Source organism: Danio rerio, chromosome 1 (assembly GCF_049306965.1).
Source record: "Danio rerio strain Tuebingen ecotype United States chromosome 1, GRCz12tu, whole genome shotgun sequence".
NCBI classification, from domain to species: Eukaryota; Metazoa; Chordata; class Actinopteri; order Cypriniformes; family Danionidae; genus Danio; species Danio rerio.
Genome location: NC_133176.1, coordinates 36,167,235 through 36,188,148, shown reverse-complemented (window position 1 = coordinate 36,188,148; position 20,914 = coordinate 36,167,235). Strand labels below are relative to the sequence as shown.

Genomic DNA, 20,914 nt, shown 5'->3' with positions numbered 1-20,914 from the left:
ATTTCCCGATTCCCAATTTCACTTATTTTCCATTAGAAATGAGCTCCCAAAAATGGTTTGATAACCCTGTAATATGTTTAAGTTATCAGTCTAATATGAAATGCTTTTTACCTTCTGAATAGTGTGATAGGGTCAGCAAGCTAACACAGGACGCCCCAGCTCCTGATCCAAATATAGTCACCCTTTTCGGGTCGCCTTTGAAAGCCTGGATATTCTCTTTGATCCACCGCAGTGCTTGGATCTGGTCCAACAGCCCATAATTCCCTTTGGCTGCCTGGTCACCTGTACTCAGGAACCCTAGTGACATAACAAACACAAAAGATGCTATTTTACAAGACAGAAAAAAAAGCTTTTCAAATGGTTACTTTTAAGTAATTAAAAGCTTATTTGCATTTATTGTTGAAACTCCCTCGCTTTTTTATAATCCTTTTAATTTTCAGGCATCTGTGAGCCATTTTATTAAAACTTGTTTTCACTCTAATTGTCTTTTGCTTGACACACCTTCCCTCCCACTCACAAGCACACGAACACAAAAGAATCAACACACTTGACATCTTAATAGGCTGAGCACAGAATTCTAAAAAGAGGCCCTTAATAGCATGCCACGGTTACTTCATACTAAGGGCACTAATGGCTGCCCTCAAACTCTCTCATTATTTACCTCTGGACCCGCTCTGTCCCACTACCCTTTCACTGAAGTCATCATTGTGAAGAAAAATCAAAAAGGCATCACTTTGGGTGCAAGAGACATGCTGTTCAAGCACAGAGGATATTCAAGGTTGCATTTTAGACTCTAATAGGGTTATTCGACCGTCTTTATGGAAAAAGGCTGAGGTTACTTCCATGTTAATTGATGCAATTTAGCTACTCATTGAAAGTTGAATGTGAAGGTGCCCATATTTCCACTGGGTTAATGATAAGTCACGCAAATGACACGAAAATGATGACTTGACAGCATCTGTGGGTCTCAGTGTGGATAAAAGCTACTTTCTAATCAAAATCAGGTTACACTTTATTTGATGTTCCACTTTAGAGATGCTGTTGACTATAAGAAGGTAACTATGCAATGCATTAAAAAATGTTGGGATGATTTAACTACAATTATGGGTGAATCCAACCACTGTGTTCAATATTTACAAAAACAAATTTTTACACAACCTCAACAACCTACCACTTTTTTGTAGTAGGGGTTAGTAAAATAAGTTGATGTAATTGCAAAGTTACTTTTTCCCCTTTCCTAACATTGCATTTGAAATGATGGGGCACAATAAGTTCTACTTAGACTGAAACATGTTAAATGCATGCTCTACAAACCATTGTATTCATCAATTTTATTCAGTTTAAAATAACTATAAATACTCCTTCATCTTCTATTTTCAGATATCAGATTAAAACCATACCACAGGTATTTTAATAAGACAAGATATAACAATAACATATGTGGTATAAACTCATTTCAGACAGCTGCATTATATTATATATGATTATGTATTTTTCATTTTTCTTTTGCTGTAACAATGGAAAACTTGTTCACATAGATTCTTCATTTGAGTTCTGCTGTGCAAAGTTATTGAAAAAAAAAAATCGCTGCTTTGATGGTGGCAAAGGTAACCACACCTAGTGGCTGAACTAGGTATTGCATTCCTGGATCAAAACAAACGCAAGCGCCGGTTGCCAGATTAAGGACCAATAATACTGATTTAAATCATGTTTTATATAAACAGACAGCACGTTATAAAAAGAATATTTTCTATGTTAAAATGACTTTCTGGCCGCATTTACACTGCATGGTTCAAGTTGCCTAATTCCAATAATTTTCTCCCAAGTAGCACAGATCAGATATGGCCCATGTATGTGTAAGCAGAAAAAAATAACATAGATACTGATTTACTCAAATCAGATTCAGACCTTTTTTCATATGTGAAAATATATTCGATATGAGTTGGGTCTGTGCCCTTATGTCTGCAGTAAAAGCAAGTAGATCGGATTTTCACCTGTCAATGGACGCGCATTATTAAAAACCATACCGAATGACATCAAGTCTGATGCTTTTATTTCAATACAGACTTCAGCAGAGTCGCAAACCTTCAATCTCTTACACAAGTACTAAAAAAGCTTTTATATTGTCATGTACCACAAGTATTTAAGCATATTAATGAAAGAGAGAGAGAGAGAGAGAGAGAGAGAGAGAGAGAGAGAGAGAGAGAGAGAGAGAGAGAGAGAGAGAGAGAGAGAGAGAGAGAGAAAAGCACAATAAACTAATTTAAAACTGTTGCATACATCACCTGCTGTAATCACACCATGGACATTAAGATGCCTATTGGTTAAAAAAGGCCTAGATTATAACAAGATAGGCAAATGAGAACTTTTCTGTCATAAACTATGGTAAAACAACTTGTCAAAAAGAATTTAAAAAACTAAATTAAAGCCTCCAAACAGATTAAATACAGGAAAGAACAAAGAAAAGGGTGCTCTTTTATCATCAGCTGTCAGTCAGCGCCTGCTCTTTTTTCCCCTGGTCATTTCACCTTTGCTGTGTGCATTGTAAATGCAGACAATCGGATACGAGTCACTTTTAAAAAGATGATGTAAGCCGATCATCAAAAAAGTCAGATAGAGTCACAAAATTGGAATTGACCATCAAGTGTAATGTGCAGTGTAATAGTGAAGTGTAAATGTAGCCTTTTCTAACCAACACCTCAAATTGATATATTAGAAACGGCTTCTATTTCTTGCAGCTGAACAACAGTAAACTTGATGACATGATCACCGCAGGTACAACTCATGTGCATTATTCAGTGCTAAATGCCAATAATGTGACTTTGAATGCCATTTTACATTACATGTATTGCCATACTACTAAAAGCAGCAGCAGATAGTTCACCTCAGATCTTGAAAATAAAGTATACTGTGAACATAGTGCAAACCAAACATATTAGTTATTCAGCATCTACTTTTAATAATTTAAAGAGGTTTAATAATTAGATTATAAACCTTACCATTTCATGAGCGAGTGCATATTCTGTGCTTCTTAATGGCTGTATTTCAATTGCTGTCATGTTTCGACTGGTGCAGTAAAATTGCTTCTCACTGCAAATCTCGTCATGTAGTGTGTTGTTAGGACAGGGGGATACAATATAACCTGCACAACTATTGTAAACGCTCGTAATGCTTATATTTTTTGCTAATTAATAACTTCAAGTGGAACTCTGAATCTGCGTCTCATTTCAGATTCTGCTACTGTCCACCGGAGGTCAAATTTCAGTTACAGACACAAACTTTGAAAGCCTTTCTTAATAAGTGAATGAAATATGTGATTTTTTACCAAGACAGCCTTAGGTGCTGAAATATAATTGGCTAAAGTGGCATTGGGTGTCTTAAAATAAACAAAACAAAGACATTGTTCCAGCACGGAAAACACATTTTCAAAGTTGAATAACTGACTTCAGAATTGTTTTTCAGTTAAACAAGAAGGTTCATCTTTCTTAAATATCTGCAAACATATTATTGTATTTTTATGCTATATAGAAGATTCAAAAACTTACATACAGCACATTTAATCATTTGACAAATTGAATTTTCTTGATAATTTTGCAATTTGAAGCTTTGCAGTTTTTGGGTTGGTAAATTACAGTACAAAATCATATATATATATATATATATATATATATATATATATATATATATATATATATATATATATATATATATATATATTTTGTGTGTGTGTGAATGTGCGTAGTATTCTATCATTTCTGATGCAATACATTGTTACAAACAATAACCGTTTTCAATAGAAAAACAAAAATAAATGTCCTATGATGCAATTTGATGGCACAAATAAACTGAAAACAGCCATAAATCATGAGATGCAGTCATGTCTACTGTATGTATGACTGTTAATTAAAATATACTGAGTATGAATAGTTTATTATTTACTAAGAATCTGCTGTTTTTGTTTTCTCACACAAAATTCTCACGTCTCTGTCCAGGTTTGTTTTTACTTATTCTTTAAAATGCATAATCCATAGAAGCAGAATTTACAAAAAAAAAAAAATGTTTAATGCAGCTAAATGCAATATTTGTTTTCTATCAAATTGCAGATACCAGTTAATGAGCATTTGTGGTTAAGGCAACATATGTTACAGTATATAATAAAGATGTGCAAAACAGTTGTTTTATACATCTGTCAAATTCCTGCAGAAAAAAAAAGCGTTTGGGTTTATCATAATCTGTTAAATTATTTGTTGTTCGAGTTTTACACCTTTTTTTGGACTCAATAGATGAACACTTCATTTCAACATTTCACTGGTTGGTTACAGTTTAAAAGAAAACTTCTGGAAATTTGGAAAATGCTGGATATTCAGAAGAATATCTGTTGGGGGAACATTAAATATCATACATTAGGCAAGACAGTCTACCAAACACTGCAATCGCCACTAGCTAGCTAATGCATACTTGAAAAGTAAGCAGAATGTCTAAAGGGGAACATCAAAATAAAGTATTACTTTCAGACTGCTAACAGAAAGCAGTCCCTTCTTATTAAATGATGATTTGCCTGTAGGCTTTGTTTGACAAAATCACTTCTTATTTGAAGAGACACTATATCAAAGTGACAACATGAAGCAACAGATATTTCCTCAAAGACTTTTAAATGAACCCCAATTGCTCAGATCGGCTTAGGTTATGCGTGCCAACCTCTTGTAACAAGCTTGTCAATGTGTACAAATTCACAAACAGGTTGACAAATTAGCTGACTGTCTTAAGTCCATTAGCAAGACCCAGAAAAGCCTCAGGGGTTTCAGTTCTGTTCCTTTGCCCGGTCTTGGATTTCGAATCATGGTCTCTGGCAAAGACATTTTCCTCATAGTCCCGCTTAGGGGCTGGACCCAGACAGCTCTGGACAAATAGGATGAGAAGCAGGGGAAGAAGGACTATCCACTGCGGCTTTTTGATAGAGGGACAGATCCAGTTGGTCATGCCTACACAGAAATGGCTTGCTGTGGGAGCGGGATTACAAAGCCCCAAACACTATCTGTGCAGTAGCTCAACTGGATAACCCAAGGCCATGGGCACATACTGAGTGTCATCATGACTCAAAGAAATCAAAGGAATTCTGAGAATGCATGTTACTGTAAGTCTTCACAGAAATGTCCTGCTAGAAAGTACTGGAAGATATTGTGAGGAATCCACAAAATAATTATCAATGCACCGACAGTATAGTGCAGTGCTCATTCAGACTCAGGAGGGGAGTGCCAACAAAACGGACTGCTGCACTTGATGTTTATTGCACATTCTCCGCTATGATGTCTACTGTACCCTAGTTGTGAGGTTGGTTCCGCAACAGTCCACTAGGTCTTCTTCAAAACCACATCTATGTCTGACAGTTAATATAAAATTGAAGCACTCTACAGAACAGATGAAGAAAAGTATATTTAAACTACATATTATGTGAATATTTGAAAGATCAATGTACTAAAGGCGTGAACTAACCTTTGCAAATCACATCATTTTACCTAGTCTAAAAATAACTTTCCATTCAATCAATCTTGCTAAAATGTAAAAAAATGAACCCCAGCTCATTACAAGAAAGTTAAAGGCTTCTAATTTGTAAGTGCATAGAAAATCATTGCAAAAATAGGTGTAATAATAACATCATCAAAAAAAAAAAAAAAAAAAAAACATTCATTCATTCATTTTCTCTTCGGCTTAGTCCCTTTATTAAACTGGGGTCGCCACAGTGGAATGAACCGCCAACTTATTCAGCATATGTTTTATGCAGCGGATGCCCTTTCAGCTGCAATCAGTCACTGGGAAACACACATACACTCTTGCATTCACAATACTACAGCTAATTTAGTATATAGTATTCACCTATACAGCATGTCTTTGGGCTGTGGGAGAAACCAGAGCACCAGGAGGAAACCCACACGAACATGGAGAGAGAACATGCAAACTCCACACAGAAACGCCAACTGAGCCGAGGTTCAAACCAGCAACCCAGAGACCTTCTTGCTGTGAGGCGACAGCACTACGTACAGCGCCACTGCCTCGCCTATTCATTATAATTATTAAATTTATTTATTATTATTAAATTATTCAATTTATATATTTATTATTATTTATTTATTTATTTCATTTTTTTATTTTTTGCATTCATCATAAATAAACATTGCTTTTTGACACTAAAGATTCCAATGAAGTAACTTTTCATTGTTAAAAAATGGGTTATTTTGATAGCTTTTTCCTGAGGAATAACTTTCTTTATGAAACCCAAAATTACTCTTCTGTGGCATTACTGTGAAATCCTCCTTTTGGATTAGATAAACCCAAAGGAATATTTATATATTAATATAGTATGTATTAAATCCGTACACCTGCTCCTGATTCTTCTGGAGCTTAAAGTGACATATTACTTTCTCTTTCCCTTTACAGAGTGAAGTATTACATTAATGCTTGGCCACATGTTCCGGACCGTTTTGTATTAGTGTTCGGGATAGACACTCCGAAACATTCAACAAGGATTGATGCAGTTCCCGGTATGTTGTTCAAAGTAAGACCCTCACTAATCCGTTGCTGTATTAAATGGTGAAGCCAGCGAGAGCTGCACGCAGAAATGTAGGTCACTGCTCCACATACTATGGCGAGATCAGAACGCTGAGCGACAGTGACAAAAAGATCTTGCCAGGAGCACAGCTTGATGCTGTCGCTAAAACACTTCCAACTGTATCCCTAACACACCTCAGCAGGATGTATGGAAGGAAAGGGCGCTCGCATTGATGTCTCCACAGCGGTGAGAGCAGCTCAATTATATACCAGCAACAATCCCCAAAGCAGCCTGAAATGACAGTTATGACTTCAGGGGGAGCAGTAAAGTAAACAGAGACCTTAAAAACATGACAGGGTAGTTTACTTGATAACGGCGGTTAAATATGATTATCATAATAATAAACGTCTTAGACGTCTCCCAGGAAGGAAAAGAAATTTATTATATAGACAGCAAAAGTTGAAGAGAAAGTTCAAAGAAAACTGAATCATTTGCTCATTCTTATGTCACTTCAAACCTATTCGATTTTCTTTTGCGGAACTCAAAGTATGATTTTAAAACACTGTTTGTTAGCATTTACCATTTCCATTAACTTTAATTGTATGTAGTATTTGTTCATTTCTTGATAGATTGACCTACTCCTTGGCTAACTGACTGACTGAGTAATTACCAAGTCTTGTATGTAAATATGAAAGATTTATTATATATATATATATATATATATATATATATATATATATATATATATATATATATATATATATATATATATATATATATATATATATATATATATATATATATATTTTTTTTTTTTTTTCTTTTACTCATGTGTCATGAGAAACAGAGCCAGTGAATTCAAATAAAGAAAATAAATATAAATTTTAGACCTAATTGCAAGTGAAAGTATAACTTTAATTAAAGTCAATGACATATTTTTTCCAGGTTTATTACAGAACATGTGAACACCACTGAGGTAGTCATTTTAACGTTTTTAAAATGTGAAACCTAATGTCCTTGTTAAAGGTGCGTTTGTAAGTTTTTGACTCTTCTGAAGCATAAAAATACCATAAGGTGCTTGCAGGTATTTAAGAAAATATGCTAAGTGAGCATACTTGTTTATCTGAAAAACAAGTAAGCTATTTACTTTTGAAAATGGGCATTTAAAGCCAAATGCCTGTCTTTGTTTTTTTTTAATTATTTTTTTATTTCCATAACCTGCCCACTGCCCGTTTACTCAATTATATTTCATCACTCCAGGTTGCCTTAGTATACAATGAACCTTGTTTCAAGTCTTGAAGGGTGCATTTATGTGTGAAGCAACAGGTGAAAAAGGGACCTCAGAAGCAGCAGCCTATGAAATGAGATGCAGTTTCAGAGTTATAAAAATCCAAATTATTATTATTTTTTTTAATTAGCAAATACTACAAAGGTTACAGGACAGCACGGTGGCGCAACGAGCAGTACAATCACCTCACAGCAAGATCATTGGTCCGTGCTCCGGCTGGGTCAGTTGATCAGTGTTGAGTTTTCATGTTCTACCCGTGTTCGCATGGGTTTCTTCGGGGTGCTCTGGTTTCCCCCACAAGTCCAAAGACATGTGGTATAGGTGAGCTGAGTAAACTAAACTGTCTGTAGCGTATGAGTGTGAATGATGTGTATGGATAGTTGCAGAAAGGCATCCTTCTGGATCAATAAAGGGACTAAGCCAAAAAAAAAAAAAATCACAAACATTAGCTGAGCAGCATACATTGTAATACCATGCCCTAACACCATGCAAGGTGAAAAAGTGTTTTGAATTTAAACTGCAATACCTAGTTCAACCCCTGGGTGTCACTTTAACATAATGCACTTTTAAAATACAACCCATATAACTGTTCTCATAAAGCTCTGTATATAAAATTATTGTATCGTTAAAATAAAAACAAAATAATCTAAATCTAAATCTAAATAATAATCTAATTTAAACCTTAAATGGCCATAATGCTCAAAATATGGACCACTTGGATTTTCATATGGATTTTGGAGTATGCTATTTTTTCCTGTACATTTGCATATGCATGTCTATGTAGCCTTGAAACTTTTTGCTAACAAAAACATAACTCTCTCATAGCAAAAACAACTTTTGTCTTTCAAAATTTCAAAAAACTCTCCTGTTTGCCTGTGCTTTCCTGCTTGCCTGGCAATATACATACATTTAGAGACAATCTTGTAACTTGGACGCAATTAAAATCTAAATTACAAAAACAAAACATATAGGTTAATGGCTTCAGGAAATATGATGACGGACACTCAAAGCTAATATTTCAATGGCAGTTTTGAATGTAAATATAATGTAAAAAAAATCCTTTACAGTTTTGTACTGCATGAATGGTCAGAATAGCCGCTATGGCCTTTAGATCTTATACGTTGTTCTATAGGAACATATTCTAATATAGTTCCAAATTTAAATCAATCCACTGTATAAAGTGTTTTAAAAATTAATGGGACTGAATTAACTGTCAAACATTTTACTTTTATTATATATTTTATTAATATTTTTATTTATTTATTTTTTTTTTTACAAATAACGCAATGCTTTCAATACTGCTGTGTTATCACTACTATAATGGCATGTTTATTTTACAAAAAAATGTTCACATTAACATATTCATCTAAATGCCACTCTCAACAATGTAGACTCAACAATGTAGAACGTTCGCTAACATTAAACCACTGCTAGTGTATTGCACTTGTTTTTTCCTTAAAATAAAAACAACAAAAATTATCTTCACAAAAGCTCCATTCATTTAACAGTCACTTAAAAAAATAAAATAAATAAAATAATAAAAAAAAAGAAATAACAGCAACAACAACTAGTATATTCTAAATTGTTTGGTGAAAGAATGAAAATGATAAGGCTACAGGTTGGGGCAAATATTTTTCTTTTTGTGGGGAGGGGTAAACGATTCCTTTAATACACCAAAGTTAACAAAGGATTAAACTATTGTGTGAAAAATAAACAACAGCAGCTTTGGCTCAAGCAATCAGCCAAAACTAAACCCCAGGAATTTAATGTAACACAGCCACATAATCTTTTATGTACGCTTTATGCTGGCCTGTAAGAGGATGGATGATGTAGGCGACCATAAACTATACAGATAAACCTCAGAGGTGGAGGAGAGCAGCACGCAAGATAAGAGTATACAGTAATCTCTAGGCCGAATGAAAAGTTTTACATTAGTGTTTGCGATTGTATTAGATCAAATTTGTTTTCCGTTATATGATGTGACTGTCGCACTTGAGAACAAAACATTGAAATTTCCCATCGGGTATGTATGTAATTTCTTTCTCTTTTAATAAATATATACCTCCATGCCACATACAGTATCAAAACACAGCTATTGCTTTTGTTCTTTAGATTTTATTATTTTTTTATGACATTGAGAAATGAAGCATGATTTAAAAACTGGTAGCAAAATAATACCATATTACTAAAATATGTAGCTATGTGTACTTTGTGATTCACTTTTACACAAATGTTGTATCATTTAATATTCTAAAAAAATATATTGAAAGTATTTCAGTTATTATTATGTATAGCAATGTGCTAAATCAAAGAGGATAACTGTAAAAAAAAAATGCATATTGATTTCATTTCTTTGTGTTGGCAGCCTCTAATTTTATAAGTGTATAATTACAGTCACAATCATCAAAACTTGTCTTCAATGGCAAATCCTCCTTTTATCTTCAAAACGTCTATTCAGCAGTCATTAACTAATGTGTTTTAATCAAAATATGCAAAGGAGAGGAGAAAAAAGAGAGAATAAAGCAAAGTAAAGCCAGCATTCTGACAGGCTGATGGTAATAGTGTCTAATTGTGCTCACTGTCAGGAAGATAATCCCTTTGGCTTCCAGATGAAATGTTAATTTTCCAGGAAGGAGATGTGAGAGGAACATTCTGGATTAGCTCAAATGAGGTCAGCCCTTGCACATACACAATGCTAAGACTTTTATCTGAGACATTATTGGTCAATGTCTTTGTTTCAGAATGACGTCAGAAGAGCAGTAATGAAGTCTGCTATGGCATCTCTAAGGCATGGGTACCGGTTATAATGACCTCCATTAAGGCTGATGGGAAATTAACCTCAGTCCATCAACTCCAATCACTGCATTCGCACTAGACCTCAATCTCCAGTTCAGATGATACACCGCTCATATAAATTTACTCTGGGATAATTATTGCAGGGGAAGTGTTTTGGGAGAAGTAATAGTTTTCAAAACTCTGGCACCCAGAAAGAACCTGAACCATCAGCACTGCACCATTTAGCACTACAACTGCCATGTATAGCAGTTCTTAACAATAGAGAGTTGTAAATAACACAGTTTTAGCAAACGTTAATAACTGTGAGACTACTAAAAAATCTAAAAAATGTTTTTACACGGTGGTGATTTTAGTGTTATATAATAAATAAGTTGCTTTAGCAAAGACAAACATTTATACAGTAGATTTCAAAGATGTGCCCTAGATTGGTCCTTGGTTATTTTTAATCTCTATTATAATTGCATTGAAATTTTACGACCAAACCTTAAGATACAGAATTGTATAGGTAAATCAATAAAAAAACTCACACTTTATTTTGATGGTCTGTTTGTTGAATTAATTTACACTGCATCAAAATAAAGTGTTACCAAAATGATTTGTTGAATCAACATGACTTAATCGTAGCACCCATTATGCATCTAAACAAATCAAGTAAACTTAAACTGCTTTGAATGTGTTATAAGAACACAACATAAACTTGTCATTTAAACATGGTTTTAGCATGTCTGTGTAACTTTTTCTTGCAGCTAATTGAATTAAAATGTTTGTGTTATGTTTGTCTGATTGAATGTATACTTATTCACTCAATGTCAGCAATACACTTCAATTTAACAACATTCATCCTTGTTACATAGACAGGTTTTTGTCTTGTCCATGTATAGTTATTAGAATTTGTTGTGTCACTTCAATTATATTTGTCTTAGCTGGCAGCACTAATGTTCAGTGATCTCCAAAAAGAACACTCAAAAAACAAAAGTTGAATCAACATGATTTATTTCTAGAACCCACACTGAAAATCCTAATAAGTTGATGGAATTAAATTAATTGAGTAAAATCATTGCCTCAATTTAATTGAGAAGCAATTTCTCCCAAAACATGCATATTTAAGTTTATTTAACTTGCCGGTTTGGTAGATTATAATTAAAATGTTCAGTTTAGTGTGTGTCTCTGTGTCTAATTATATACTATGAAAAAAATTAACTTAATTAAAAGAAAAGTAGCCATTTATTCCCATTATGGTGAATAATTATAAATTAAGTCTTGTTTTTTTTTATTTAAAAAAGACCTTGCTAAAAGGTTGCACATATTAGAATTTTACAGTCAAGGCTACATTAAAAATGACCTATTTTTTTTTCAAAGAATTAATTGTGATTTTGAGCTTATTATGCTTGAAATCTTAAGTGTATGCATTTTAATTGTATACAAGTTAAATTAACTCATATTTTTAACTGACAGGATCAAAATGCTACATTTTAAGTAAAGTTTATTCAACATTACTTGATTAAGTAAAGACTACATTAGGGTTTACAGTGCATTGCACATCTAAACAAATTAAGTAAACTTGAACTGCTGTGAATGTGTTATATGAACACAATATACACTTGTAAATTCAACATGGTTTTGATAGGTCTGTGTAACTTCTTTGCAGCTAATTGAATTATAATATTTATGTTGTGTTTATCTATTAATTCCTAGTAAAGTAACATGTCAGTAAAACACTTCAACTCAACAAGATTCATCCTTTTTACATCAACAAGTTTCTGTCTTGTTAGTGTATGGTTATTACAATCTATTTTGTTGCTTCATTTAGATTTGTCTTAGTTGGCAACATTGAAGTTCATAACTTGCAGCCAGCTTGCTATGATTTCATCAAATTACCAATATAGCTATATTGCCTCACATCCTCACAATATGTCCCAAAGTATATTTTGGCAGTTAAGTTAAGCCATGGTGTGAGACAAAAAAGTAACATTTAAATATAAACTGCTATATATTCATTGCACATGACACCCAATCTAAATTAATTAAACTACAAAACTCAGAATTACACACATGGCAAAACATTCCGACTAATTTAACAAAAACAAGCTAAACTAAACTAAAACAATTGTCTTAAGGCTTAGTTTAGAATCACACAACAACTATTAGAGCAGTTACTTAAAGCCAACAAAATTTAACAGGTAAACTTGAATTACCACAGTAAAACTGAAATAAATCACAAAATAAGCATGCCAAAAACACAAATAAGTGTAGTACAAAGGTACACTGAGGCAGAGCGCACATCACACACTGATCTGTCAGATCTTTAAATCCTCACAGCTCATCCGGGGATTGGTGGAACTAGCACCATAACGACGATGGACAGTTAACTGAACCAATAAACAACCCAAGAGTGGATTGAGAAGCGGAGAGAGGAGGGTGAGGAAAATAAACACACATAAAACCATCATGGAACATAAGACAAATAAACATACAAATTATAAAAAGAGTATGTTTAAATAACATTTTAAAGATATAAAAAAGTAACACAAAAGAAAACAATGGTAATTTTTAAAATACCAATTACAAAATATTTAAAACCGCTACAGTCAGTTGTCAACACAGTTGCAATATTAGTCAATAAAAAACACTGCATACTCACTAATTATGCCAAGCTTACTTACTCTAGCACCCCTCTTAAAGAAACAGTGTCATAACCGCAGTTTAGGGGAGCTTCTATCTATAGCTTCAAATGTCCATCTTTTCATTTGATCACTACATCAGTTTTGTTCAAACGTATGCACCAGTGTTCATGCTTCAGTAGCTTGTTTAAAGAGAACAGTACAAAAAATAAATTGTCAACATGAAGGGATCTCCAAGTACATTTTTCCTCTAAGATATAAGTTGTCCATATCTTGTATATGTGGAACACCACAACACAGAAATGTAAAAGTTCTGTCTCTTAAGCTAAGCATGCACAGTGACAAGTTCTTATACAGTTTTTTTTTTTTTTTTTTTTTTTTTTTTTTTTTGGTGGGTACACGAACCAACTTATAAGTGGTTACCACCACCCACTGTGATGGAGGCACAAAGTAACTCACCAGAGACAGAATCGTTCATATGTAGAGCTTAAATCTCATTAAATCAACAAGTTATCATCTAATTAATTATTAATAGTATAATTATTCAGTATCAAACAACTAGAATAGAATCATTTAACAGAATTAAACTCGTTTCATTCTTTTTCATAAGACATATTTGTATTATGCAAATCAAGGAAGTGGCTTTTTGACTTTTTTGAGAGGGCTGGTTGGCTGGTCGGTTGATTAATTTATTGATTGATTGTTTGACCATCAAAAATTACCACCAAACATCCAAAATAACACTGTGTGCTGGGGTAAACCTGATTGTTGCATATGATTATATACTTTTTTTTTTTATTGAATATCTGTTGCAAGTTGATGGTCGGGCTACTTCTGGCATGTGTACTGAAATCTGTACACACCCTTAGTCAATATGGTAAAAAGTGTTTTACTATGACATATCTTTATTTCAGGAGTTCACACTTAAGCCTGGTTTATACTTCTGCATCAAGTGATCGACGTGACCCACGGCGCATGCAACGCGCGTAGCTGTGCATTTATACTTCTGCGTTCTTTTTCTGTTGTTCTGCAGTAACACTTCCGAAACGCTAGTTGGCAGTGAGGAGTTTATGTTCTTCTGTGTCGAGTTTCTTCACTGGCGTTTTGTATTTTTCTGAATGATTCCTTAATATACAAGTGGTTCAAACTCACTCATTTTGAGGCAGGAGCAAGCGGACGTGCAACAACTTTAACCATGAGGTAAACACAAAACAAAACTTTCACGTGACTCCACAATTGTAAACAATCACTCCATCGGGCTCGCGCGGTTCTCGGTCCTGCAGAGACTCGTCAGCGTTACCAAGCTGACCAATCACAGAGCTTTTGCTACACATCATTGTAACGTGGAGTTACATTTTTTGAGAGGTGCGCATCAGCAACGTTGAAGGCCACGGCGTAGGGCTATGCGTCAACGTGTAGGCTGCGTCGTAGCATATGCGTGCGCTTGATGTAGAAGTATAAATCAGCCTTTAGCTGATAATCAATACTAAAGCTTGTTTGGCATGTTGTCCCAAGAGCCCTGAGCTTATAAGATCACCAAGCCCTGCATGGGGTCCCTTACATTAAAAGGGTAAGCGTGGAGTTTGAGCTCAGGTAGATCTTGATGAACTCCCCTTACTTGTTAATGGCTAATGACATACATAGGAATAGCTATACTGCTTACTAAGAGGTCGGCTATAGTGCCGATTTGATATGGTCAAATTACTTATATCCAGTGCTTAATTTGTGAATCGCGTGGTCCCTAAACAGATCGGGGTAACAGATCGGGCATGCTACCCGAAGATAAAAAGGTGTCGCACCCAAAACTGGAGAGTATGGGAGAGGGTGGGGGTCGAAGGGGTGTCACGAATGTAAGTTAAGGGGAGAACATGTTAACTCTGCATAGAAATGTCTACTGGTCCATGTAAGGGCTTTTTGTAAGTGACATTCTTGCTATGAGGCAACAGTGCTAACCGTGTCACCCAATCTAGAAAAAAGGAGGGAGGAGTAAGAATGGAAGGGGGGAATTCTATAAGGCAAATTTCCTGAAGTAAAAAACTCTGGTTATTTATAGTGATTTACAAATTGTCTGATTGGTGAATCATGTGTTAGATAATGTGGGATCAGCCATGGACAATCATAAGCATGTGATCCTCCTAAAATTTGTTTATGAATAAACTTTACTTAAAAAGTTTGGATTGAAAAGTTCATATCAAAATTAAACATTATAAATCAAGGTGTCATATTTTTTAAAGAGCAAATAAGTGATGTAAACGCATGCCATGATTAGCAATTGCAACTCACCACTAACTAACCAACTAACAAACTATCTAACTAACTAACTAACTAACTAACTAACTAAATAAATAAATAAATAAATAACAACAAAATGTTCTATTCACATTGTCATGAGTCACTGGTGAAGTTGTCGACACTGAAAATCCATGTCAGAAGAGAATATAGAATGGATGCTTATCATTGGTGTACCACTGAGAACATATTTTTTCTCACATGTTGGCTTTATATTTCATTATAGTGGATATCATTTCAATTAATTTTCCACTGAAACACTCCATCTAAAAAGCCTGAAGTGGTAACAGAGTGCTGTGTGTTTGTTTCTTTCAGCTGTGCATGTGTTATGAGTCAGAGAACACTCATTTAGTCTAGATCTGTCATTTGCAAAATGATTATATTACGTAACCATAACTCCTGCCCTTCTGGATGACAGAGTCCTGTACACTTCCTCTTTCTGAGGTCCACGCATAAACAATTGAGAGAAGCCAAACAGAGATATGATTGAAACTATATGTGTTCTGTTTTGCATATACTGTAAGATAAATGTTAAGCAGGTAGCATTCAGGCAATTAAAAACAATGCAAATAGTGTGTGTCTCAAATTAAATTACAATTCAGTATCATGAGCTTTTACAAGAAATGCACTCAACTATGGTTTAAAGGCAATTTTGAGCACACACACACTTATTTAAAGTTACAATTTAGCGTGATTGCACAAAAAAGAAGCAGTAAAGACTTCAAAATGCATTTTTAAATAAAGACATACAATTACATGACTATGTCTTTATATCCAATGATTCAAAACTACCAAAATAATTTTATTTTTTTTTTGGAAATTTTCTGCATGAGGTCAAATGCAAATTGCTATTACAAGTGTTGCAATTAAAGTTTTTTTTTTTCTCTGTATCTTAAATGATAATAATAATACTATTAAAAACACGGACATCAAGTAAGATCCATATGTCTTCTTTCTTAAATATGCAAATATGAATAACTTTGTTCATCATGCATTTATGTTTCATCCCAGGTGTACATAAACAACTCATGTAGATTATGCAGAGCGTCAAGTAAACAAAAGTAAGCACTTTGCCTTCACAGAAAACCTGTTTGATAATTTGTTTGATAAAGACATGCCTTATAGTGTTTGCTTGACATTGCAGCTGAGTTTCTTTATATGTCTATTTCAACCTTAACAAGTAAACAAAGCAGATCAAGTCATGCCTGTCTACAGCAGCAGCTGATTGTTTCACACGCATATATTAATAGAAAGATGCTTCAGATAACATAATACAAGATTTTTATAAAAAAAAAAAAATTAATAATAACACTTTTGTTTTTTCGACTTGGACCTCGGTATGTTTATTTCACATAAGCTGCTATTTCAAGCCTTGGAAATCTTTCAAATTGCGTATGTAGTAAAATCTGCATGTACTGCCTTAGCACTTTGATTATACAATGACAGCTGGGTTACTGTTCACACTCTAAATGACAAAGTTAAAACAAGATTCTGACAATCCTATCTAACCATTCACTTTTTTATTCTTTCCTCCTTTTGAGATTATGTAAACTGCTATCTGACAAAATATTTGGTAAATGTGTATAGAAACAAATTCCTTAAATGGCTCATGCCACTGGCTCTGAATAAACAACGGGTTCGGTCAGTCACTTTAGACCTAATGTAGAACTGTGCCATTAGCCTAAATCCTGTATGCTTACAAGATGTCAGACTCCATGATTTACATAACTTAGGACTCACAAAATGTATATATTTTTATTTTATTTTATTTTATTTTATTTTATTTTATTTTATTTTATTTTATTTTATTTTATTTTATTTTATTTTATTTTATTTTATTTTATTTAATTTTCAGCTTAGTCCCTTTACTAATCAGGGGTGCTCACAGCTAAATGAACCACCAACTTATCCAGCATATGTTTTACACAGCGGATACCCATCTCTGGGAAACATTCATACACTCTCATTCACACACATACACTACGGCCAGTTTAGCCAACCCAATTCACCTGTACTGCATGTCTTTAAACTTGTGGGGGAAACGGGAGCGCCTGGAGGGAACCCACACAGGGAGAACATGCAAACTCCACACAGACACGTCAACTGACTCAGCCGAAGCTTGATCCAGCAACCTTCTAGCTGTGAGTCGAATGTGCTACATTTAAATTTAATTTATTTTAGGGGAAATATGGGCAGTAATATCGTTCATATAGCTTGTTTAATAAAGAATTACATGCCAAATAAAAATAACAAACTGTTACATACAATTTACATCTCATAAAAAACGCTGCCCCATCGTCCCTGATACAGCCACAACACTCGTGAACCAACAACATTGGTAGTTTACTGTGACCATCAGAGATGAAATCTCAAGCCATGTTTGTCAGCAAAACATAACTTACTGTATAGGCTGCATTTATGCAAGTCTGGTAATACCTTCCCCATGTAAATATTAGCAAAACTATCATGTTTTATCGAGATTTCAGTTAACTAGAGCAACAAGCAAAGCAATGTAGTGTTGTAGAACACCTACTGAATGAAATGCAGAAGCACAGTGATTAAAATGAGCATGTGTGATTATCAGAGAGTCTGTCTGATGTGTGGTGAAAGCACCATCTGTTCTTTATTTAGTGAGAATTGTGCTGTTTGAAACTGTCTGTTTCTCTAGCACCACGGCTGCAGTCTTCTGTATGAAAAGGTTATTTTTGTATTATGCAAAGTAGAGATCTACATAGAAGAAAAATAAAATTGCATGTTTATACCACAACCATAACAGTGATTTTGTGAGATAATTTCTCCAAAGTCTGACTTGGCATCACACTTTTTAGGAAGACTTTTTAAATCAATTATTTACATTATGGTATGTTTTTTTTTTATTCTTTTTTTTATATAAGTTGTTTACATTTTAAGACTTTTATTTAAAAAAAAAATAAAATAAAAAATGTTACAAACATACTGTTTGCTATGGAATGGAAAAACTATGAAGCTCAATATCTCAAAATCATTCAGAACGCAGATAGAACCTTAGAATTCCAAGGTGATGAAATGTACATTTACATTGCTTATTTGTCTACCGTACTTACAGTATTCACTCAATTTTCTTATTGTTGTATGTTCAATCCATTTAAATTTGTAAAAATAACTAAGTTAACTTAATTAATTTGGACAGTTCATTTCGCTGTGGTGACCCCTGATTAATAAAGGAAGACAAAACATGAATAAATGAATGAATGAAGGAATGAATAAATGAATAATCAGTTTGTGTTGGGATAATTGTGTGGAACCCTGGATATTTTTACAATGTACTAACAAACTAGTTATTTACTTACATATTGTACCATTCACATCCTATATGGTGGAAACAGGCTTTCATTACATGGAAAACCAGTGATTGTCCTACTTGTCTTTTCTTACTAATTGTTCAACCTACTTATGATTTGTATGTTTCCGTCAAAACATGAACAAAGTACAGTGAATTTCAGAGCTTCTTAAAATTGGATGAGCTGGCATATATTCTGCAAGATTGTGTAAAACAAGATCATACTTTCTAGAATAGCTTTATTATTAGCTTATAATATTGTCACCTTAGAATGATAAGGTTCTATCCGACATTTTATTTATTTTTTTTGTCAAAATTGAGTTATTGACATATTCTTATTAAATGACAACTTATTTACTTTATGGGATGTTTTTTATAAGTTGTTTAGATTTTTAAGACTTTATTTAAAAAACAAATGTTACACACATACTGTTTGCTATGGAACGCAAAAACTTTTCAAGCTCAATATCTCAATATCATTCAGAACGCAGATAGAACTATATAGTTACAAGGTGACGATAAATTTGATATAAGATGCATATGTTTATGGCCAGTTATTTATGACTGTGCCTATTTAATTTCCATCAATTTAGAGTATACTTGTATTTGGAATTTGCTGTATATTCCTCAAATACAGTGATCAGCATAATTGAGTACACCCCATTTTAAAATGAATATTTTTTATCCATTACTCTCCAGTACAATGTATTGTGGTGCATGTAAACACAACTAATTTAAAGATATATTTATTAAAATAATATTTAGTCACCAAAATGTTAAAAATTAAAAGATAATACAATTAAATTTAAGCAAAATATTACACAAAAATATTTAATTTTTTATTTATTTATAATTTATTATTATTATTATTATTATTATTATTATTATTATATTTTTTTCTTTTTTGCTTCTCTTGATTTTTCCTCTGTTTTAAATTTGTATTTAATATTTTTCTAAAACATAAATTTGGATGCAATAGCTTTTGGATCGTTATCGTAAGTTATTTTGGTAGATTAGCTCCAGATGTGGCTTCAGTACTGACTAATCTAATGTATATGCGCTAATATAATATTGTATATGCGCTAATATAATATTGTATAGCTTCCTATTAAAAATATGAACTTAAAAGATAGATTTGTGAGCGATGTATGTACAGACCAATGGCGTCCAATCCTGCAGTTTAATGGCCACTGCACTGTCCTCCAGTGTAGCACCTGTCAGCTTCTAATGCAGTCACTTGTTTCTACTGATTCTGAAAATCTTAAAACTAAAGCTAAATTCTGCAGGCCCTACTTTAACAGCTTTGGATACCGCTGGGACAGACAAAAGGGATACATTATAAAGTATTACCTTGAACATCAAATATAATGAAATGAAGACTTGGTTCGCTGATCTAATTATATTATTCATCATAAAGCCAGGCACATTATATAGTGAATTGTATGCATTTTAAATGGATGCACTTGGTTGAATGCCCTCCTGAAGTCATTCAAGGTCCATATAAGCCTTCCTTTCAAAAGTCCAGTATAACATCCTGTCTTTCTTTGTTTTTCTCTTTCAATTTCTCTCTGTGCCAAACTCTATTGTACAGTTGGTTTCAGTTTGGATCAGTGTCGAGGCTTGAACAACCATGGCACATATGTGAGTGCACGGTAAGTGTTGTTTTATTTATCGTCTGCTTGTGTCTTGTGTTGGTGCTTTTGATTTATGTGAACACAAATGTTAATGAGTTTTTACTGGCTGTTTGTTTTTTTTTTTTCTGTTAGATGTGAGTACATGGCTTTTGTTTTGTCTCTTTGTGCCATGTGCTCTCCTGTCTATGTATAATCCAACCCATCCTGCCATCCCATTATTAGTTAATTCTGTTCACTTGTTTGTTCTTTGATTTTGCTCTCTGTTTATTCTCTCAGTGTGTCCTGTCTTGTGCTGATCCCTTGTCTACCCAACCTGAGTTATTCCTCTTTGTGAAGCGATGTCAAGTCCAGATAACAGTGATTCTTTTTTTTTATTCTTTTTTTTATTATTATTATTTTTTATGCAATGGAGACCTCACC

At 33.6% G+C, this 20,914-nt stretch overlaps 1 protein-coding gene across 4 annotated transcripts in view; it reads right to left on the bottom strand.

Moving 5' to 3' along the window:
- nlgn4xa (neuroligin 4 X-linked a) overlaps positions 1-20,914 on the bottom strand; it is a 172,787-nt gene that overhangs the window by 38,231 nt on the left and 113,642 nt on the right. For all 4 annotated transcript variants that reach the window (XM_021475240.2, XM_068219896.1, XM_009292174.4 and 1 more), the window contains 1 exon segment: positions 112-297. In XM_021475240.2, the coding sequence (XP_021330915.1) occupies positions 112-297 (186 nt within the window).